Raw genomic sequence first — 24,828 nt, forward strand, 5'->3', positions numbered from 1 at the left:
AGTAGACGACCGTGCTTGCTGAACGTTGCTGGGAATGGGCACCGTGACGAGTTGGACAAAGATATAATATTTACAATTCCCGTTTGACTTGGATTTGACGCAATCAAAATATATGTTTAAATATTTTCGAGTTGCAAAACTTAATTTAAATAATTAACTTACTTTTACATTATTTGTTCAATGATTTAAATGAAATTTATTTTTTTGTTATAATATTTTTCAATATTTTAATTATTTCGGTCTTGATATTTGTGGAAATTTATTGAAAAAAATTTATTGAGCAAAGTTATTTTATTATTAAATATATCTATCCAAGTAGAGTGTAGTTAAAAAATATTGAGTCAATAAAATAATAAAATGATTAGTATCTTGGCCAGATAAATATAAATATAAATCCTTTTGGATTTACTTTGAAATAGTTGATAAAAATAGGTCCGATTGAACTTTTGTAAAAATGTTCTATAAAAAAAAAGCTTTTGTAAAAATGTTCTTAAACTTGGTGGTTAAAGAATATCTTAAACAATATGTATTTGTGTAAAGCTATGTTATTTTTTTATTTAAAAAGTTTGGTAGCTATATTTCAATATTTTCAAATGATTTTTATCATATTTCTTTACTTTTAATTTTTTTCGTGACAAGATTATACTATATTTTTTAAAGTAGCTCTTTCTGAAGTGTTAATGAATCTTTAGAATGAAAACCATATGGTGCAAAGAACAGTACTCGGCGTTCAGCTGCTGCATCGATTGCTCACCACTTTCCGGACAATGTGCACCAATTTCGCTCACCGCTTCTCTGTTAAAGTCATGAAAGTTGAGGAGTGATTGATACATAAAAGCAATACATGTGACAGAAGTACACAAGGTTGTGCATGCAAAAATAAAAATAGAAATTGAAAGGAAAATTGCTGCATTCAGGTAAAAGAACATACAAGTGATCCGGAAAAATACAAGTGATCATGGAAAATACGATGAACATCCAGATATCTTGATGCTTAATAACTGAACAAAGTTAAATATCCAAGTAACTGAAAATTGAAAGGGAAAGAGGATATGCTTCTTTCTTCCCTCTTGTACTGTCTCTGATCTTGATGCTTATGCCTTACCATCCCATTCCTTATAAAATTCTTCGAGGAACTCCTCCATGAACTTGTGCCGTTGCAAAGCTCTTCTCTTCCCAGCCTGGCATTGTTACATTCAATGGTTAGACTTTTTCATATCCAAGTCAAGTCAGGTGTAAGCCTATATTGTATAAAGAACGTTGTAAACATCTATAAGAAATGCTAAACATTTTCAAAGAACAAGGGCCGGAAATAGAGCCCCCTCAATTATTGAATAAACCTCTGTCTTCATCAAGTCCTTAAGTTTAAGAAGCTTCTCATGAAAATGGTTCACAGTGGTTTGTTCGTCCTTCTTCACATATTGCTCCTTAGACAAATCAGATCGAGCCTGTATGCTGGGGTCATGCAGCACTCTGTTCCTACTACCACCAAACGTAAAGCAACGAGCAATTCCTAAATAAAAATTACAAAAGAAAATCTTTACAGAGTCAGGACATTAAACACAATATCTCATATGGATCACTATATCCACAAATGAGCACTACCAAAGTCCTGTATCATATTAATGAGTTTAATAACCAGCTTGTGCTTCATATACCATATCAACATGTTGATGTAAATCAAATCTCAACTAAGATGAAACAAATATAAGAACGAACACAGAAGCATAAGAATTACCGATAGCGCCAATTGCATCAAGACGATCAGCATCTTGAACAACCCCAAATTCTGGTGAATAACATCCATCTTTAGGCCCTTGAAGTTCGTCTTTAAATCCTGAAGGCAGATGATTATTAGTAAAAATGTTATTCGTAATATTGATGAATTTATCTGAATTATATAGTAGAAGCGAGCAAGACAAAAAGGTGGAACATAGCAAGTAGGATTACTGGTTATGCTCACAATTTAAAACTTTTGTAATGAAACCTCCGACCTTCCAACCCCACTTCACACTAAAATTTGAAGCACAGGGATACAACATGGTGTGAAATGCATACAGGCCTTTACAGGAAAAAAGGATGATGGCTAACATATAAAATATAAGCTGCTAACAGGGGAGCTCAAAAAACAAGTAGAATCATTAATTAACTATTGCCAGAATATAAGCATTGAAAGAAAAATATTGAAGATCTACATTACAGACATTGGTCAAGCTCTTTTCTTTTTCCTTGGACATTGTTATTTGAAGGTCTTAACTGTAAACACGCAATATTAATGCCTCCACGGAGCCTTTACCTGACCCCCCACCCCCCCCTTTTTACTAAATACCCGACCCCTTCCTAGTCAAGGTCGGATATAAGAGATTTGGTGGATCTAAAGTTTTTCAGAGCATTGCAAGAGCCGAAAGAAGACTTTGGATAAAATGAATCGTATCAAAGGCCTGTATGATCCCTCACTCAAGCCTTCTCAAGGACGAGGTGCATGTGCGAGAGTGCAATCGTCAACGTGAATTAAATTTGAATCAAATGGTCAGCAACTAGTAATACATGATCCACCTGAAGATAATTACCCATTCGTTTAATAATATCTAAGATCTTCAACTTTTTCTCCTCCTCTATGCCCTCCTCTACCAGAAATGTCTCCACAATCTTCTCCTCTAATGGATCTCTATGTTACAAAAACATATCGCAACATCAAACTTAGAACATTGACAGGATTATCAGTTCTTTCAATTCAGAGGATAAGTCAAATTATTGTCTATAATATTAATCAAATGACCAACCTCGCATACTTGTAGTCTCCTGCAATTTAAATTCAACAAATAGTACTGTTAATATTGGCCAATTGAGATCAACCGGAAAATGTGTTTGCAATTTTGTTTGGAAAAAAAAATTGTCGGACTCTTATTTAGTTATATAAATATAGGTATACACATGGTGAGATGTATTAGGCCAATGAGACGGCATGAATTGCCAAAAGTGTTCATTTAGTAGATTTATAACAGGCAAGTAAAGGACGGTACAGGTCACCTAAATCATGGAGAAGTGCAGATAGCTCTACCTGCAGTACAAAAGATAAAACTGTAGGTTTATAGTCGCTGATATTAGAAAACATGTACAAGGAACATCACAAGACCAAAATCATCTCAAATTCACTTCATGACAATGTCTTTTAGATCAAATGATTTGAATTATTGTTTGTCAATATGTAATTGTCGTAAATTAACTAATAGGGTCTAGTATCAAAAAGTATCATATGCTATTGCTCAGAACAAAGACAACGAATTCTGTAATGCATAATACTTCACAAAAAAAAGGACTTCTGTAAGAGCAATGTATAGTAATATTTGGTTATATACTGTATTATAGAACAAAAATATTAAAAACACTACGCCAATGCATATCTGTAATTTAATGGAAAAACCATAACTGGATAATTGTTCTATAAATATGGAACAAAGATGGTTGTAGCAATCTTTGCCACGTCATCGATAAACTAATAACATAGTATAAGTTGCTCCACTTCAGATGAAATTTAGAAGAGTTTAATAAGATGTTAGTAAAACTTGGAATTTGTTTGTTGTAATTTGCAACTATCATAGATGTGCAAGTTCTATTCTAAGAGTAAAAAAAATCTAGTGCCAACTAGTCAATTTGCATTTAAAAAATTGATTTGCTCTAATGCATATAAACATCAGTTCAATTCAATATATTTGAAGTACTAGTTTCATAGTTATGACTTATGTCCCACATGTAATAGTCAAATTGACCAAATTTGAGTAACTAGAACATCGACAGTTGATAATAAACTGACAACATTTTCAGAAACGGGTTAAAGTAACAGAGTACTGTACAGTACATTTACACAAAGAGAGTGAGAGGAGCATACAATATCCATAGAATGAGGAGAAGAAGAGAGGCCTTCTTCACGAGCAAGAGAAAGAGCTAGGTCTCGAACCCTGTAAACGTGAGCTGCATCATGAGATGCATCGTTACCCTTCATGCTCGTTTCCATCAACTCCTCTGCCTTTTTTATTATCTTTCTCCGATCCATCTTCACCGAGTCAAACCACAAGACTGACACTCGTCAAACCTTGTCTATCAAGGAGTACTTCTGTCGTTACTGAAAGAGTTACACACATAATTATACAGTTCTATTTATCTCATTTATGAATAAAATTATGAAAGGAAAACAATTACTAACAATACTACACAAGGAGACAACACGACAATACTACACAAACACAGCTACGGAGGAGAATGTACATACACACACATAATTATACAGTTCTATTTATCTCATTTATGACTAAAATTATGAAAGGAAAACAATTACTAACAATAGTACACAAGGAGAGTTTATCTACATAATAAGCAACACGACAATACTACACAAACACAGCTACTGATGAGAATGTACACACACACATAATGAAGTTGATTAGAAGATGTGAAAACGCAATCAAGATCATGAATTAATTGGTAAATTAAAGTATATATCGAAAACGCAAGAGCGAGAATTCAACAAACAAATTGCCTTGACCTAAATTGAGTGACCTAATTGATCATCACATGTATGAGTTTTCAAACAACAAAGCAAATATAAACCTCGTTAATTAGGGAAATACATAAAGAAAAACGTAGATTAAAGAAGAATATACCTGAGATTTAAGACAACGTGTTAGCTTGCCAGTTGACACAGTGCGTAGGGGCGAAAGATAGAGCAAAGTAGCAAACCCGGTTTGACTTGATTTGACGCAATCAAAGTATAAGTTCAAATATTCTAGACTAGTAAAGTTCATTTTAAACTATTACTTTTACATTATTTGTTCGATAATTAAAATGAACTAGCTTCTTAACCCGTGCTTTGCACGGGTTGCTCTAAATCACTTTCTTCAATATATGTTATATCTCGTTATTTATCTTTTTTTTATATTTATTTGTATTTTAAATTATAGTATGTTGATGTCTGTATATACACATATCCTCACTTTTATGATATTTATTAAAAATATAAATACAAAAAATATATAAAAATTCGGTTAAATCGATGACTAATTGGTCGAAAATTGGATTAATAGGGTCGAAAATCAGGTAGAATATTAAAAATTTACAAAAATTTTGGGGAAAATTTAAAATTTTAAAAATGATTATATATATATATATATATTATTTTTACATATATAATATTAAATTAATTCTGAATAATGATCCTATTAATCATTCTGATTAATCGTTGATTTTCTGATTCCCGCTTTTTACAACACTAAATATTTATTTATTTATTATTAAATCATAATTATATATGATATATCCAAAAAATTATAAAATATACATTTTTATAAAAACAAATAAACATAAAGGCTTAACTTTCGTAGCCAAACATAGCCCCATAGATACTTAATTCCTACATTATACATCAAGCCAGTCCATTGACTGCAATATCAAAATACATATATTTATATATAGAGAGGTCATTATTGCCTTTTAAAACTAACGTATAGGGAAGGCAATCGGATCGGATCGGGTCGGGTTTCATGAAATCCATATCCAATCCGTTATATTTCGGATCGGGTTCGGGTTTGGATATTAAAATGTAAAATCCAAATCCAATCCGTCGGGTTTTTTCGGGTTTCAGATCGGATTCGGGTTTCAACCGGATATCTTAAAAAAAAATTAAAAATTATAAACATGTCTGAACTATGATAATTAAGTTTTTTTTTTCAAAATTAAGATTATTGGATTGGATTCTATTGGTTTAAATTAGAATAATATAAACCTAAACCATATTAATTTTCATTATTACCAATATACAATATATTTTATACAATATATTATTAATGAAGTATTTGTCTTAAATAGATACCCTTATTCCTTTAACCTAGTCCATTGATATTGAGAGTATTAAATTACATTCATCCAAATAATTAAATATAAATATGTTATATATATAGACACACACATTCATATTAAATTATTTATAATATATATATATATATATATATATATATATATAATATTCGGGTTTTTTTCGGGTTTCGGGTTCGGATCGGGTTCGGATAGGATTTCGGGTTTCGGATCCGGTTTCGGATCCGGTTTCGGATCGGTAGAGGTCATATCCATATCCAAATCCAAAAAATTTCGGGTACAAAAATCAAATCCAAATCCAAAAATTCGGGTTCGGTATATCCAAAAATTCGGATTTCGGATCGGGTATCCGTCGGATCGGATTATTATACGTATTTTATTAGACATTAATGTCCAATCATTAATATACATTAATTATAACATGATTTTGGAATTAATTTAATATTATACATATAAATAATATATATCTAATCATTTTTAAAAATTTTTATTTTCCCAATCTTTTCTTTTTTATATAGACGTACGTTCAAATTTTGTGAATGAAAAATATCTTCTTCTTTTTTTTGAAACAAAGGTGTTAATCTAATAATAGAAAGCCATACGACATCTACACCAATGATCGAGTCGAACAAACTAAATGCATTTTGAGTAAAGGATAGTTTAGTCATTTTGGATTAAATTGATCAAGATTCGATTTTACTGCTACAAGTATGTGTCAGATACTTAGATATATAAAATAAAAAAAAAATAGTTACTGGCTAATCACTGTTTCAGGCTTCTGGTCATTAGCCCCTGTACCGGGATGCTTGGCCAAACTGCTTCTTTTATCATCAACTACGGTATATATTACATGATGTTTAAACACAATTGGAAATATAACATCTCATTATGTCAGCAGCCAAACTGCTTCTTTTATCATTAACTACAGTATATATTACATGATGTTTAAACACAATTGGAAATATAACATCTCATTATGTCACCAGCCAAACTGCTTCTTTTATCATCAACTACAGTATATATTACATGATGTTTAAACACAATTGGAAATATAACATCTCATTATGTCAGCAGCCGCGCAGCAATCGTCAGCTTAGAGTTTTGACTATGACAAAAGAGTATACATTCATCTACGATCGAACATTAAACTACTCAGAAAGAATACCATCATTTTGACTCTGTTTTACATGATTTAAGGGTCTATTTTATGTAACTTTTCGAAAGGATTTCAAATATACAATTTGTTTTAAGTTTGTAATCAATAGAGAGTAAATAAAAAGTACACGAGTGTACCATAGAGAGTAAATTAAAAGTACGAACGTACCATCGGTAGAAGTCAAAAATGCGATGATACCATTGAAAAAAACCACTTCTACGAGGGTACCATCAAGAATTTCCCTATATATAATTTAAATTTACATTTACTTGTATTTTAATTCTTATTATCTTGATGTCTAAATGTACATATATCCTTACTATGATGATATTTATTAAAATGTAAATATTAAAAATATACACTATTTAAAATTTTATTCTATAATTAAATTATCATTCACCTAAAATTATTGAAAATTTGATAAAAACAAATAAGATTCTTGTCGAATCAGAGTCTTTGTCGTATAGTTAAAAAATCATATATATGATTTTATTAAATCATATATATAATTTTATTAAATCACAATAATTAAATATTCTAAAAATCGGCCGATTAACCGAATAATCGATAACAGACGAATTTTTAATACGATTTGGTAAAATTCGATTAAATCGATGATTAATTGGTCAAAATTGGATTAATCAGTCAAAAATCAGGTAGAATATTAAAATTTACAAAATTTGTGGAGAAAATTTAAAATTTTAAAAATGATTGGATATATATTATTTATATGTATAATATTAAAATAATTTCAAATAATGATCATGTTATAATTAATGTGTATAATAAATACATTGCTTAGACATTAATGTATAATAAATGCGTTAGTGTTAAAAGTCAATAATAACTTTTATATATATTAAAATATGTGTATTAAGAGAAGGGTATATTAGTCATATCGAATTAATTTACAATGATTAGACATTAATGTCTAATAAATACATTAGTGTTAAAAGTCAATAATAACCTTTATATATATATAGATATTGTATAATGAGCAAAGGGTAAATTGGTCGTTTTGAATTAAATTAATGTATCTCATATTTTTTTTGTTCATCTTTTTTAAATTGAGATTATTTGTAAATTTAATTTCAATTTAATATTTATTTGTATTTTAAGTCATATTATGTGTATATCTGTCCTTGCTTCTGGCTTTTTTTTCTAATATAGTCGCATATGTTTTTTTGTACCTATTTGTTTAAAAAGTCACAAGCACGCATAGGAACTTGAAATTCTAACTTTTTTGAGGACTTCAATTTTTTTTCAAACACTTTAATCATTTATAAGTATTGACCCACTTCTCACAAATAGTCCACTTTTTTTATTTTAAGAAGGAAGTCACTTTTCATAAGATTTACCCAAATACACTCTATATTGATGTATATATGTACACATATCCTCACTATTATGATATTTATTAAAATGTAAATACAAAAAATATAGTACACTATATAAAATTATATAATTAAATTACCACTCACCTAAAATTATTGAAAATTTAATACGATAAAATGAGATTCTTGCCGAATTAGAGTTTTGTCATATAGTTATATATATTATTTATAGTTATTCTAATACATATGTATATAATTTTATTAAATAATAACAATTAAACATTCTAAAAATTGGCCGAGTTAACCTATTAATCAATAGTCGGACGGATTTTGATCCGATTTGGTAAAATCCGTTTAATCGATGTCTAATTGGTCAGAAATTTGAATAATGTGTCGAAAATCATGCAAAATATAAAAATTTACAAAATTTGTGAAGAGAAATTAAAATTTTAAAAATGATTATATATATTATTTTTACATATATAATATTAAATTAATCAAATAATGACCATGTTAACCATTTCGATTAATCATCGATATTTTTATTCTCGCTTTTTATAATACTGGATATTTATTTATTTATTAAATCATAACTATAAATGTTATATACTTAAATGTATTAGAGTTTTAATTATAAAGTAATTAATGCATATTAATGAAGAGACATTAATGTCTAATAAATAGGTTGGTATTAAAAGTAAATATTAATAGTGAGTAAGGGTAGTCTGGTCTTTTTGAATTAAATTAGGTATAATGAGCAAGGGTAGTTTAGTCATTTTGATTTAAATTACTCATAGTTGTTCTATTAGATATTTTATTTATTAAATCATAACTATAAATGTTATATACTTAAATGTATTAGAGTTTTAATTATAAAGTAATTAATGCATATTAATGAAGAGACATTAATGTCTAATAAATAGGTTGGTATTAAAAGTAAATATTAATAGTGAGTAAGGGTAGTCTGGTCTTTTTGAATTAAATTAGGTATAATGAGCAAGGGTAGTTTAGTCATTTTGATTTAAATTACTCATAGTTGTTCTATTAGATATATAATAGATTTATTTTTCTATTATAATATTTTTAACTTATTTATATATTTTAATTTTAATTAAATTTCAGTCGTGATATTTGTGGAAAAGTATAAAAAAATATCTGTTTTTAAATTTTTCGTGATTATTATTTACTGAGATTATTTGCAGAAATATGTTTTGTAATCAATCTAATTTATTAATATAAATTTCCTGTCCAATAGCTGAAAGTGTTTATAATTATATTTAACATTGCTTTTGAATTATTAACTATGATAGCTTATTAAACAGCAATTTCAATTACTTATATTTAAATTTGTTTTTGTTTTTGGTTGGGATTATAATTGCAAAACAAAAAAAATCGGTATTTTCGAAAAAATTAGAAATTTATATTTTTTTCTCATGTTTTTAAGAATATATTCACCAAAAGGTTTTCGTTTTCAAGTATTTCTGAAGAAACCCAGCTTCCATTCACATTTAATTTTGTACCGGTCAAATTGACTAAAATTTAACTAAAATTTATTAATATTTTATTAAGGGTCCTGTTCCTTGACAACCGCGTGTTAAATAAGAGTTATCTGACACACTGTACGGGGGCCGTTGGATCTATATTTCAAAGGCCCAGATCCAATCTGAGATTTTAATGTATCCGCTATAAAAAACCGCGGATAGGGAAAACTCCCTTCCGCGGTAAATAACCGCGGATAGGGAGTTTTCCCTTCCGCGGTAAATAACCGCGGATACATTAAAAACCCAAAATTGGATCTGAGCCCTTGAAATATAAATCCAACGGCCCCCGTACAGTGTGTTAGATAACTCTTATTTAACACGCGGTTGTCAAGGAACAGGACCCTTTTATTAATTGGTAAAATTAAAAAATATATCATCAGAAATAACTTTTAATATACTTTAATATGTAATTTTCAGTTTTTTAAAATAATGAAAAAGTGATTCATAATCTTTGATCAAAATTTAATTAATTTGACCAACAAAAATAAAAATGTAACAACCGGAGTATTATATATGCATTCACGTCGGTCTACATTTTTGGCTAACGTCCGTCGCAGTACTTGACATGCATCCGGTCATTTTCCTCTGAGGACACCATACATTATACAACCTATTGCCCAAGGATTTCCCAAACAGAAAGATGATTAAAATTTGATAAGTAAAGAAAATGCAAAAAGAACAAATTAGAAATATATGCATATTTAACTTCACATGGTGATAACTAACAACCATATGCAACCTATCGTACAAGGGCATAATCCCAAATATCACAACATAAAATGCTCAGTAACTAAACATATATAAACATCTACAACCTAGCCTACTTTCTACAGCTTGATCACCAGGAAGCACATTGAACATTTTCTACATCTTAAGCACAGCAAAGCATATATCTCCTACTTTTACTCTCAGCTACAAATATAAATATCACACACAGGTCAACCAGTTATCAGTTGCTGGAGCAGATCATCGTTCTACCGGAAATCTCCTCTTCTTAGTAAATCCTGTCAAAGTGTCCAGCAGATAATCAGTACCACTTCTACTTCTACAAGCCATGTGCAGATGTACTACAACTAGTCAGCCATGTAACCTTGCATTGTTAAAATACAGTAAACCACTTACCAATCAAAATTTACTCCTGCTTTGGCTTCTGTGACTTTTGCTGGATGAAAAAGGTATCTTTGTAATGGACAGCGAGCTTTGCAATCCCTCGAGTAGCTGCAGAGAGAAACACTTGGTAAGTTATAAAGTATAACATAAAAGAGTTGAGTTAACAATGGTCTTCCAATATCTTTATTTTCAAGATGACGTTAAATAAGAATAAGCAGTTATTTACAAACTTACCCTTGAAGTTGGTTGTATTGTACGATTCGATCTACGTGGTTCACCGAACTCAGAAACTAATTTTTCCTGCAGTTCATTTTTTTTACCCATTCTTCCACCAGAAGATACACTATTTCCTTTATTGTGCCTTTCAATTCTAGCATTAGATGAGGATCCTTTTTTAGGAGCAACTAAAGTTTGACCTTCTGATGTATCCTGAGAATCGGAAACAGATCCAAATTCCATTAGGTTGTCATGACTAGTATCGTTCTCTTCACTGCTTATAGCTTCATCTGATGTTTTATCTGTTACCATAGCAGCGCGTGAAGATTTAGTGGAGGCCAAGTAATTATCTTTTCGACGCTGAGTTCTACCAGAGGCAATTGGTGGTTTCCCAGATTTAAGAACTTTTGCTTTGTCTCCAGCAACTTGCTTTTCTTTCAGGTCAATTTTGGCAGAATTTTTCCATCCACGGGATCCCCTCACTTGAGGTGCCATATATCTTGCCAATTTAACCGAATCATCTGTCGTCATATTCTTCCTGCTCTGATCAGAATCAAAATGTTTGCTTACGTCCATAAATTTTCGTTTCTTTCCTGGTTTAGGAACACCAAAAACCACCCTTGGACCTTCTTTCTGCAAACCAGTTCTCAGTGTCCTTCGTGACCCTTGTCTATTCTCATGCACTGTATTCTTACCAATATCAAATTCTTTCTCGTTTTCGGATATAGGCAGTAGTCTTGACTCTTCATGTATCCTTGATTCAACAAAATCAACACCTTTTGAAATTTTTTCCTTCCCTTTGGCCTCTATTGGACTACCCAGCCTCACTCTTTTTTCCTGCGGCAAATTTTCCTGAAAGAAGTACTTTTATCAATAAAAATTAAGCAGGTATTCAATCAAGCAATATGACATGATTCCATAAACTGAAAATTTCAGAATTTAGAACCTGGGATGGGGAGTGCTGCCTTGGACTGGACCACTCAGTCCACTTCCCGTCCAGCCAAGTGAGGGTCCGCCGGAGATGCCAAGCCCTTGCAATGGACGTGTCCCCAAGCGCTGAAAATTAATTCACCAAAATTTAATGTACCACTTAAAATTGAGTTTGAAACAGCAACTGATATGCAGTAGACTTCCACTCTATGAGATCATGCATACCTGGAATATCAATTGTTAATGTAGTCTCATCATTTTGGCTTTTCTCCTTTACAACTCCCTCACGCCAGCTTAACAAAATTAACAAAATGAATATATGAGTAACAACACTTGTTAAATATTGTACCATTAACGATGATGAAACATGTTCTTTCAGGTCTTAGACAAGATGCATTGCACTAAAGAAAGATCTTCGTCATTAAAAGTAAGAGCTTATAGATTCTAGGATAAATGAATTTTCCCAAGGCAAATGGATTCATATTAAATATACATCTTGATCAGTAAAGAAAAAGGACATGAACTGCAAATATAGTCAGGACTGCATGTCAAATTTACAGGGTAACAGACACACACACACACACACTAATAAAAAAATAATAGAACAGACAATTTAGTTGAAATAAAATACTTACAAAGCAAATACCACCACTTGAAATATCACAAATAAGATTCTAACTGAGGTACATGACATTGAATAATTTACTTCATAAAATGGCCATTACAGAATGGCGGGGACAAAAATCCACATCAAAGACAAAAAAGTAACCATTACAGCAAATCGACTGCAGTATCATACCACTTTTCTGCATGTAGCACAATGTCAACTGTGTGGACAGCTTAAATAGTTCAACTGTGTAGATAGTATATCTTGATTCTAACCCAACAGAAAAACAGATCTAACAACATAATGATATTATGATTTTCCTTGCCTATCAGAATATGTACAATGATAGCTGATGAACTTTACAGCAATTGCATTAGTGTGCATTCAAGTATGGGCAGGAATCAGGATACTACTTTCTCTGGTCTCAATTAAGTGACATTTTAGATTCTGTGCAATATTTAAGTGCACAATTTTGATCAGGTATGAAACTGCACTGTGGTAATTTTCCAGTTTTAACACTCGAAAATGTATCGAAGTCAGATACCCACATAATTTACTGGAGTTCCAGGTGATGAGCTTGATTCAAAAAACAAATGCTGCTAAAGATTACAAAGCAAGAATATACAAAGCTAGATGCTCACGGTAGCAAACATCGTTAATTTTGGTGATAAAAATACTAAGGAATTTAATTTTGGAAACAGAAAGTCGGCGCTGTTTGTGTAGCTAATTCCAGCTTTAAGCAACAGGGAAGTCGTAAAATCATATATATATTTCACATATACATACTTACCAGTCATGCATCCACACGTCCACTCTGTCTCCAACTAACCAGGAACAATCCATCACTGATGCTTTTCGTTTCCTACTGGTTCCATCAGATTTTATAGCGGTTGTAGGATGGGCAATACGAACTGTTGGCATGCTAGTATAATCACCTTGAAGGGGCACCCATTCTTTCAACTGCCCAGTCCCTAAAAGTAACAAGTATATTAACTAGTTAATAAGGTCCAAGAATATAGATTTTCATAATATAACATATATGCCTCACAGGTATGTGCATATTCAGGCCTAGGAATACCATATCAGCATGTATGTCTTACCATCTTAAGTTCTTTATGTTGGCTATTAGGATTTATACAGGTGACTTTGAACTTGTGCTTTTAGCACAAGGCATGACTACTATACAAAATTGAACTAACTACTTATATCGAATATCTCTCTACAGCAATAAACGTCCATGGCCTCTCCGCAAAAATAATTAAAGGAACTTTACTCCAATGTTGTGTTTAACATGTTAGTGGAAAGCATCAAATCAATTATGCTACACGGTTAATTCCGTGACATCTTACCATCTTCTGCTTGAAGATCAGTGTAACACAACAAAGCTTTTCCATCCTTCAACTCCAATATAGTGGCCGAATACCATGCTGATTTAAATACGCCACCGTCTTTGAATACCTGCAATTGATCAGAACATAAAGTAGGCATACATATATATATGAGTAACACAACATTACGCAATTGAAGTGAACCTTGTTATAATATGCAAGGAGTTCTAAAATTGCCTATATGGTGATGTATGTCAAAAGACAAATGTACCATAGAAATTTCTGTTTACAAACCTCAACGAGGCAGCCCTCCTTCATCCCATTTTCAATTGATGGTCCAACTGCATTAGCGCACGCATCATCAGAAGTAGCTAAATTAGATCTTAGTACAGCCTCTGCTTCAGGGACGACACCCGTTGTTTTGGCCAACTCAGAGGCCCTGCAACCTCTTTGAGCCTTGGGCAGTTCCTTTTTCTGGCTAGGCACTTTACCTGAAAAGCCATAACAAACGGAGTTACAGCCATTGCGAGCTTTACTAATCTCCTGTACAGATGACAACATACCAGTTTTCTTGGACTCCGCACTAGATGGTCCACCTTTGGGTTCTTCAGTTGAAAAATTAAAAAGCTCAATACTAAAAGCTTTTGGTTGATCGCAGTCAACAATGTGTACATCTGCACTCCTTTCAGAACCCACTGGAGCTAATTTTTTCAACTCACTTAAAGGCAAAGGACCGCCAACAGAAAGTATCTTTCCGGCTTGAGATACTGCTTCTGCTGCCAGCTCAGCTGCTTTCACAATGGCGTCTAGATTTTCAGCATGTTTTGAGGCAGCTGAAGCAACTTCAACCCTCCTCTTAGCTGCTTCCCTTGCAACTGCAATAATTGAGCTTGGACCCACACTTCCATCCCCTCTCTTTAAAACGGCTGAAGAAGTTGCATCACTTAAACTAGTGTTGCCAGTTGTATCCACCACTGCACTTGAGAGAGCTACCTCATCGGCCATTAGTTTCGCTTGGACAGCAACATTTGATGCAATCATAGCTGCCGCAGCTGCTGCCCTGGCAACAGAAGTAGCCGCTGTTATTGCCACAGCTGAAGAAGCAAGCTTAGCTTCAACATCATCTATCACACCCGGATCCTTCTGTTTGGCCAACTGGCTCCAAATATCATGATAGTGACTAACAGCATTGGCAGCATGTGCTGCAGCAGTCTCTGCGTATCGCTTAGCCTCCTCAACTGTACTTGATGCCTCTTTTGGGATAATACTTTTCTCCAGATTCTGATCCATTCTATTAGGTTGATCGCCCCTATATACGGAAGACACAGCTGCAGGAAAATTGCTAGGACTGCTTGCAGGTTTGGAACGATCAGCAGTAACAGCAACTGATGTAGAGAAGAGGCTACTAACAGCAGCAGTTTGAACTGATTCTGTACGACATTGAGGAAGCAACAACTTCTGGCTAACAATCTCAGGAGCAGGAGAGAACTGACTATTAACACCAGGAGGCCAGACTGACACTCCCTGGTTGAAAACAAGCGGTGGGATATGGCCAGAGCCTTCAGAAGTAAGAACTTTCTTACTCTTTTTAGGCATCGAATCAGCAGTCCGAGGAATGGCTGCCACTTTACTCATATCAGGCAAGGAAGTACGAGGCAAAACAGCAGTACCGCTGCTATCCTGGGGAACAGGCTGAAGTAATGCAATGTTCATGCCAGGAAAACTTGGCACAGATAAATCTTTGGAAGGGGTTTGCTTCACAGGTTCTGTACTGGGAAGTAAAGAGATGCAGGCATTTGCATCAGAGGTAGATGTTTGTGGAGAATTGATCCATGTACTTGATACAGGGCTCTGAGAGGGCCACAAGGGAGTATTTCCAACGAAATTCCTTGTACCAGGAACCTGATAGGACTCCAATGGAGTAAGTGGATAATGATAATCGACAGGCCCCCCTCTTGGCATGCCACTAGACTGCAAACCATCATAAGGGGTAGACACATTCCATAAGGGCGAGGATAAAGGTATAATAGGAGTGGCAGATGGTGCTGGCATACTCTTGCTGCTAGCTCGACCAGAAGGTGAAGGGAGAACTTTATTTCGAAGAGTACTGTGTTTATCCAGTTGACCAGAAGCCTTCAAACCTGCATTTTTAATTCCAGATATACAATGAGCCAATGGCCAAACCAGTTATAGGCCAAACCATTTATACAGGATCACACTTAAGCAGTGTTGTGAAAAGCGCGCCTAGGCGCTCGCCTAGGCGCAAAGCGAAGCAAAGCGCACCCTTAGCGCCTCATATATGTCGAGGCGAAGCAACTTCAATGAAGCGCACGCTTTTAGCCTTGAAGCAAAAAGCGCGCTTAAGCACGAAGCGGTAGAAAAGCGCGCTTTAGCGAAGCTAAGCGCATAATAAGTTATTTAATGTTATTGGGCCACTTTTAAGGCCCAAAAGTACTAACCCATAACAAAAAAAATAAAAATTGGGACACTTTTAAAGCCTAAAAGTACTAACCCATAACACAAAAAAAGAATTTTAGACCCAAATAAAAAGGCTATATCAGGCTCTCAGCTTTCATCTTCTCCGATGATGATGGACTAAATTGGTCAATAGTTGAAAAAGCTTCAGGTGCTAGAGAGCGAGCCTGCATATAACTCCAGGTCGCAATCAAAATCAGCCTCTAAGTCTAATAGGGTTCAAAATAACCCCAATCCTTCAAGTTCAAATTAGAGCAAAGGTAAGAGGCCTCGACGTTTATTAGAGGAGGAGGAGGGGACCTGCTTTTCTTAGGATTGAATTTTAATATTTAATTTTAGGATTGTTTTTCCCTCTAAAAGTATCATTTAATATATTATAAAGGATAAATTAAGTTATTTTTGGCTTAAAGTGTGATTTAATATATTATCAAGTATAAATAATGTTATAAACCTATATACATATATCCTAAATAATAAATAAAAAAATTTGTAAAACATGCGCCTAGCTTCAAAGAAGCGCGCGCCTCGCTTTTGCGCTTTGCGCCTAGGCTCCAGAGAGTTTTTCGCCTTGGTGCGCTTAATGCTTTCGATAACACTGCACTTAAGATGCAAGGACGTAAACCTGACTGTATAGGGGTTTCCATATTGCTGGCATGAGATTTATGAGATATAACCCTTTCAACACAGGCGCGCCACGTCGGTCCCCAAACATTCCCACCATCTTCTAAGAAAGAGATATAACATACATTAATTACAAGCTTGTTACAAGCTTGCATAATAATATAAAGATTAAAGGAGCAATAGCAATATATACTAACCAGATTGACCAAAAGCGGAGATCATGCATGCTTCATCAGGTGCAGACTCTTGTCTGCAGAGAACCGTAATTTAGGGGGCCAATAATATACATAAGAACTTCAAACTCTAGGCAATTAATAAACAAGAAAAATAATCTGGGAGCTAATACTTCATTTTGTTTGACACATGTTGTCAGATATTCAAAATACTGTCTATAGTGACAGTATATTCACTATGCATATTTGTGTTAATTAGGCCCACACTGCCTACTGCCTTTCTCAATAATACTTTAAACAAACATCCCTGTGTCATTGAGTCTATTAGGTCAAAGTGTCAACCATTCTTTTCAAATATACGACAGTAAATAAGTGATGTACCCAAGTGTATGGCCCATGTCAGAGTATCACAGGAGACTAGCCTGTTCTAGACAAAGCATTATATCCTGCTTTGATGCATGTATATTATTAAGTCAAATAATTATTATTTTCTAATGCGAGTATCTAAATCCTACCAAAAACTTCAGAAGCAATCCCGCTCAAAATTGCACCTCAATCGTATCATTGATATATTCAATTTATATGTGGAAAATCATGTATTGTACTAATACATCTAGTTAATAAAGAGAATAACTCACATTAGAGACCCATAAACAAATATCTGTGCTCGTAATTGCACTTGCTGAAGATCTGTAAAAGGCTGCTGGAAATATGCAGCTGAAGGAACCGATGTATTTAAATCCAGAAGATTGGATGTGGGTATAGGAAGAAAGGCCAATGGTTTTGTTCCACTTCTTGCAACATCACTACAGGGCTTTAAGTCTTTAAACTGTACAGACTGCCCTGTCCTGGGAGTATGAATGGACACTGGCGATTTATCCACTTTATCTAATTGACTTCCAGATGTAACTTCCTTCACACTGTTTCCTTTCTTGGCACTTCTTACCGTTGCCTTGCTAGAAGCTCGCCTAGTTTTACGCTCAGGAGTTACTTTAACACCTGCATGTGCCTTCCCTTCTGTGACCAGAGGTGCCTGAGGAGTCTTATGAGAAACCTCCGGCACCATCTGGGTGCTCTTAGGTGTCACAGGAGATTCCTTCAAATCCTGCAATAGTTGTTCATTATATAGGACATATTATCAAAATATAACAGAAACGCATTTGACGAAATGCAACTCCTCAGCAACGAGCTTTAAGTTCAAACTGGGAAAGGAGCAATATGTGTTTTATCTACCTGGATGCTGGGAAATGATAGGAAAGACCCACTTTCTTTCCCTTCATATGGAGCACTGGATGGACAGACATCGAAGGTAAAGCTACTCGGTTCTCTGGTGGCTTCAATTTCTAGATGCAAGGGAACAGACATAGTTGTTCCATCAGCATTGGCAGACTCAATATGCTGAGAACTGTCATTTGTTGTCTCTTTGATATCTATACTGTCACAAGCATGTGTGGTAGGACAGGCAAGAGCAACAGAAGCTTGAAGGCCATCTAATGAATCAGTTGTGCACACATTAATCAGATGGCAATGACAATAAATTAATAACAAAGACAATATTAACAACAATAACAATAATAATAACTGTAACAACATTAATTATAAGTAAATAATAATTATTATTATTATAACAATAACAACAATAACACTAATATTAATAATAACAATAACAAATAACAACAACAACAACAACAACAACAATAATAATAATAACAACAACAATAATAATAATAACATACAACCATAAAATATGACCACTAAAAACTAAGTAGTAGGGACAGCAGTGTCTCAGCCAAACCAATATACGATTAGTAAGATTTTCCTCCAAGAAAACTCATATTTACACCAAGTCATGAAGTGATATTAAAAGACCCACAAAAGACAATTGTAACCTAATATTTAAATTTTAGAAAAACAAATACAGTCGCAGACATGCCTTTGGTGCTAGGTGCAATCGGTTCAGTAATCTGAGTCTCAGATGCCACAATAACTTCATGATCATTTCTTCTCTGATACAAACAGGGTTCCGCTACAGAAACCAGCACAGCTTCTGTGAGATGAGCAATTATGTTTGTTTAATTTTGTACTGCATACTAAACTATTTATCATGCTAAGTGTACTGCACAATAACATAAAATTGATATTTTAGGCTCAAGTATAACAAGGAAATGTAGAAAAAGACAACCGGCTGGTAAAACAAACTGCAACAAGTAAGCAAGTCACCTGGGGATTCTACCAATGCCACTTTAGCATTTATCTCCTTTGGTATATCATTATTGTTATCGCTTTCTGCTGCTGCAGTGGCATCAGTAGGTTTCGTAGTCGAAGCGACTGAAACAGAACACAGTTCCAGCTTCTCAGAGCATTCTTTACCAGCTTCAGTTGCTTCTTGGTCACTCTGGCTAGCTGCATCACATTTATTAACACAGCTGAGCAGCCTTCTCATGCTGTAATTATAGTGTGAATTAGAGAAAGGTACCTTTACTATATTCATTCACTGGCTTTAGTCCAGTCGCCGATTCTAAAGATTTGTTCAGACACGAAAAGTCTTTGTCTCCACGGGCTTCAGTATCTGCCGCAGAGGTTCTATCATCGTCCACAGAATTTACCCCAACTTCAGATGAAGCCTGCTCAATGAAATTAACTTCTTCAGCTGCAAAAAAACAACTCTAATAAGCGTGTTGCGATAGCATAAATTTGGAGTATTCGCATCGTACTAAACAACATGAATAAATTAGGCAACTGAAGTAACCAATTTTAGTAGCTGATGTTAAGCTATTAGTGTTCAGTTCTCGAGAATTCTAAGTAAAGACCAATTTCATGATACAAAGTTACAAACCTTGTTCTTTGGTGCCAATAAATTCTAACACGGGAGGTTTAATAACATTTACTTCGCTACATTCATCAGAATGCAATAAACCAACAACTTTGGATTCAACAACCTCCGCAGAGTTAATTTCTTTATCTTTCAGCTTTACTGATTCGCCAGGTGCAAGAGGTGATTTACAACCTTCACCTATATAACTTTTATTCGAAGGCTGTTCCATAAGCAATGAAGATGAAGAGCATGTACTCGTCAAACTAGAAAGACCTCCAATAGGAGCTTCACCACTTCTAACATCCTGTTTACCAGCCTCATGACCTACAGACGCCACTGATAAAACATTTGTATCGCTTTGATGGTTATTTTCAATAAACTTATCCTTCACCTTGGAATCCATCTCCATCTCTGGACGAGATAAAGTTTCAACCTTATTATTGCAGATGTCAATGTTCTGGCTCTCCGAGCAAGCCACTTGATTGCCAAGACACTTACTATGTTCAACAGAACCTGTCTCAAGCTCTGGAGTAGCAGAAAGAACAGGTTCCGCATCTTTAGCCTCAACCACCTTATCATTGGAACTCCTATCACCTTGAGAGACTGAAGGACAGTACTCACGCAGAGGTTCAGGATTTTCAGAACAAACCACAGCTTTTAAATGCTTAGAAATATCTATGGAGGCAATATCATTACTAGATTCTTTACACACATAAATGTGACTGTCCACCTTGCTAGGTGATTCTGAAGGCTCCTCTGAAGTGGTGATGTAAAACTCCTCTTTCTTCTCTATCAGAGGCTCCACCCTTGTATCAACACAGTGAGGATATTTTACCCTGTCGGCAGAAGTTTCTCCTGTGTTTCCACTTACTGTTTCATCAACCACAGCGGACTCTTTGCTCTGAACTTTATGCTCCACCACTCCTTCCGAGTTGTCTACAAGCATGGCATCTACAGATTCAGTAAAAACAACAGTAGCTTGATCACTTTTCTCTTGATTGTTCATTTCTCCAGACTTCAGAATAACAGTTTGTGAAACAGAGCTCGCATTCTCTATGTTTACCATCTCTAAATGTAACCTCGAGACAGAAGGAGATTCCTTGGGATTGTCAGCTGGTGATTGATTGATTGAATTTTCAACTTCCATATTATCAGCATCATCACATTTACTATCAGGTTCAATGTTCTCCTCATTTACAACCACACCAACAGGATCATCTCTTTGAGCTTCTGAAGTACTTACAACACTAGAATGATCAGCCACAGCACTATCTACCTGCCCATCCGTAACAATGTCTAGTGGTAATGCAGGTTGTAGGAGGACATTCTCCTCCACTTTATCATTTTGATTTAATATAGGCTCCATTTCCTTTGTTAACTTACCCAGTTCATTGACAGCATATGATTCCTCTATAACAGCTTCTTCAAGGACACCTTCTTCCTGTCCGACTGCTTTTAATAACATTTCAACGGATTCAGAAGATGTTGCCTCAAACCAAACATTACGCCTTGAAATGGAACAGGATTCTGTTGCACTAGAAGTAAATTCAATTCCACTACTAACCCGAGAAATATCCTCAATCCACTGATTTTCTTCCTGAGTTGAAATTCCAAGGAAAACTTCGTTCTCAACCAAACTATCAAATCCTAGATGAGTTTGGAGGTTATCATCAAAATCAAATTTCGGAAGATCATAAGGACGCAAAACTGGATGCGGAGTGGAGCTCTTTTCACCACTTAACCTATGATAATGGTCTTGAAAGGCATCATTGTCATAATCCATCGGTGAATGCCTAAAAAATATTAATGTCAGCCAAAAACTAAAAAACTTGTTTCCACACGATTAAGTCAACGCAATTGCTAAACTTGCTCCCACCAAAAGATAGAAAATATGAAAATTCCTTCTCTTTAACGGGAAGGGAAAATGGTTCTTACAGTGTAGACTCATGAATCGGCCCTTATATACATCATCATCATATATATTCAGAATTAATACGTATTTCACATACGGTTTTTCTAGTGTGTGCCCATGGGCACATGTTAAGCGCGGAATTTTATAAGTTTGAGAGATTTTGATTGTCTCTTACATCTTAATAATGGTGAACCCCCCCTGCAAATACAACGACCACACCAATCAAAATCTCCCAAACATATCAAATTCCACGGTTAGCATGTGCCCATGGGCACACACTAGACAAACCCTTTTACATATCCAAATAAGTCAAATTCCTCCTACTTCAGATTTAGACAACGTTTAGTTAAGTCAGTCTCAGCTGAGTTGAGTGCCTTTAATATCATAATTTATTACAAACTAACATCTTACGTCTCATAACAAATCTACAAGAATCGATAAATATATAACAAGTATCGACACGTAAATTAAAAGCAGCATTTAATATTCAAATAAACTCTCAGAACAGTCAAACAAACTTGAATCCACTTCCACTCACTCGCAACATAAATCAATAACCCTCCGCAAATATGTCCTCATCGATAGTGAAACACACTCAATTAGCTAACCACAAACAGTTTCTATACAAAGTAATAGCAAATAAATACCTAACAATTGGGCACAAGTCGAAACTAATTAACGAGTTTTTCGACGAATCGAAAAGAGAAAACGGATAGTACCATAACAAGTAAGTGTAGAGACGCTACCTCCCTCCATATAGATACACAATCAAAACCTGTGCGCTGATCAATCGCCTCGCTGCTTCATAGCCCTAGGGTTTCAGCTCCGTTACTAATTGTACACTAACTCAGCGATAAAAACGACGTCGGTTAACAGATGAGATTAATAATACTCGGCGAGATGTGTGTAGAGAGAGATTTGTGTGTGAGTTGTTGCAGAGAGAGGAAGAATATGTAAGTGATGAGAGTGACAAGAAGTTATCGACGATTAGGGATTTGTTTGAATTTTGATGCAATTGATGAATTGACCTGGTTGGGTCAATGCCTCAATGGTATATAACCGTGATATTTCAGTTTTTGGTGATGGGGAAAATTGATGAAATTAATTTAGTTTTAAGTAGATCGTCTTTTTGTGTTGATGAACGATTTTTTTTCCCCAAAATGATAAACTTTATTTTTTATACACTTTTTGATATTATAAAAAAATTATTGGAGCATTCTTTTTACGATTCTTTTTATATTTTAAATTATATATTTATTTCTATACTTGTTTTTTTCTTTTTCAAAAAACATATATTCGAGTTCTATAATAAATTAATCAAAACATAAAAAATTAAAAGGAATTACAAAAAATTATTCATTCACCAAAAACGTACCATTTAATTTAAAAACATCTTTAATCAGCGGTCATAATTCAGACCACAGCTAATATAAACAAATTTCACACTGAAAACTTTCATATTGGAAAATAAATAAAATTTTATTATAATATAAATTATAAAAAAAGTGCTGAGGTATATAAATATTCAAATATTGCTTTATTTATTTCTCAAAAGTAAATGGCAAAGATTTGTGTGAGTTTGCGGGTTTACCCGATACGCATAGCAGATGCGGATTACTAAGTCAAAAAAAAAAATGTCTAGTAAGAGCATCTCCAACCATCTAAAGCCCTTGGCTAAAAAGTGAGTTGGCATACTTAAAATAAAAAGATTTAGCCAACAGCTTCAAAAACTCAACTCCAACTACGATCAGCTGTTGTCTATAAATTTAGCCAACCTCCTGTGGATGGCTAAATTTGTCGAACCTCTACAGGTCTGTAAGAAAATCTGTAGGAAGATTGTACATCATTTATTACCATATTGAACTGATATATTCTATTTTAACAATTTAAAATATTAATAACATACTATTTTTAAATTATAGCCAATCAATATAGCCAGTACCACTGAAGCAAAATGTCTTACAGGTTCAACAAATTTTACATAATGTCTTGCAGGTCTAATTTAGCCAACGATTATAGCCAACGCCGTTGGAGATGCTCTAATGTAACCACGCCAAGAATATAAAAATCAACAACCAAAACAAGAAATGGATTATACATGAATATAAATAAAAAAATAAAAGATTGAACCATGAATAAAAAGAGCAATAAGAGGGCGTATTGGATTATGATTTTAAATAATTTTTTTCATTTTGTGAAATTCGAAGATATTCAATTGTATTATTTGAAATTCATTAAAATTTTGAGATATTTAATTGGGATTTTAAAATGCTGCAAAATATGGTGGTATTCATAATTCAATTGAGATTGTTTAAAATCCATTAAAATCTGATGATATTCAAATGCTGATGATTTTTTTTGAATTTCATAAAATGATAATTTTTGTGATTTTTTTAAATATATTTTAAATTTTTTAGAAATTCCATCAATATCGATAAGATTTTGAAGTATTATGCTGAAATACTAAATAATCTATATCCAACATTCTATCAATAATCCGCACAAAATCAAAATCGCATGCAATTCATTAAAATGCATAGATTAAAAACAACCCATCAAATCTAAATCGAATACATCCCTAAATCTCTCAAGGTTGTCTACCGCCAAAACCTCTAAATTAATAGTGTATTTTAAGTCTCGAGAAGTATTTAAAAATTTTCGATTCCAAGTGTATTTATCAGCCAGACTATCTGAGACTGTAAGCAACACCTGTTTCGCGTTCAGTCATTTAATCCTGTAAGC

The 24,828-nt window shown here is 33.8% G+C and overlaps 2 protein-coding genes across 8 annotated transcripts; both read right to left on the reverse strand.

Moving 5' to 3' along the window:
- Positions 1-892: 892 nt before the first annotated feature.
- Positions 893-4,779, reverse strand: LOC108205764 (uncharacterized). Of its 3 annotated transcripts, none has more exons than XM_017375824.2 (8): positions 4,662-4,779; positions 3,890-4,123; positions 3,031-3,061; positions 2,784-2,802; positions 2,571-2,668; positions 1,739-1,837; positions 1,341-1,513; positions 893-1,181 (listed from the first exon to the last, which is right to left on the reverse strand). In XM_017375824.2, exons 2-8 carry the CDS (start codon positions 4,052-4,054, stop codon positions 1,095-1,097), a joined length of 672 nt encoding a protein of 223 aa, XP_017231313.1. In that variant the 5' UTR covers positions 4,055-4,123; positions 4,662-4,779; the 3' UTR covers positions 893-1,094. The 3 variants fall into 3 exon arrangements, with proteins under 3 accessions (XP_017231313.1, XP_063944509.1, XP_063944508.1); XM_064088439.1 differs by having other exon boundaries at positions 3,890-4,114; positions 4,662-4,748; XM_064088438.1 differs by lacking the exon at positions 4,662-4,779 and having other exon boundaries at positions 3,890-4,622.
- Positions 4,780-10,567: 5,788 nt separating this feature from the next.
- LOC108208756 (uncharacterized) lies at positions 10,568-23,128 on the reverse strand. Of its 5 annotated transcripts, none has more exons than XM_017379279.2 (18): positions 22,833-23,128; positions 20,196-21,967; positions 19,836-20,009; positions 19,580-19,762; positions 19,293-19,406; positions 18,593-18,849; positions 17,998-18,464; positions 17,384-17,436; positions 17,188-17,289; positions 14,654-16,231; positions 14,385-14,581; positions 14,112-14,220; positions 13,553-13,733; positions 12,381-12,448; positions 12,172-12,281; positions 11,244-12,077; positions 11,022-11,117; positions 10,568-10,903 (listed from the first exon to the last, which is right to left on the reverse strand). In XM_017379279.2, the coding sequence occupies exons 2-17, from the start codon at positions 21,955-21,957 to the stop codon at positions 11,025-11,027; spliced, it is 6,282 nt and encodes a 2,093-aa protein (XP_017234768.1). In that variant the 5' UTR covers positions 21,958-21,967; positions 22,833-23,128; the 3' UTR covers positions 10,568-10,903; positions 11,022-11,024. The 5 variants fall into 5 exon arrangements, with proteins under 5 accessions (XP_017234768.1, XP_063944510.1, XP_017234770.1 ...); XM_064088440.1 differs by having other exon boundaries at positions 19,842-20,009; positions 22,806-23,128; XM_017379281.2 differs by having other exon boundaries at positions 19,293-19,385; positions 22,806-23,128.
- Between the last annotated feature and the right edge of the window lie 1,700 nt (positions 23,129-24,828).

Source organism: Daucus carota, chromosome 2, assembly GCF_001625215.2.
Source record: "Daucus carota subsp. sativus chromosome 2, DH1 v3.0, whole genome shotgun sequence".
NCBI lineage: Eukaryota > Viridiplantae > Streptophyta > Magnoliopsida > Apiales > Apiaceae > Daucus > Daucus carota.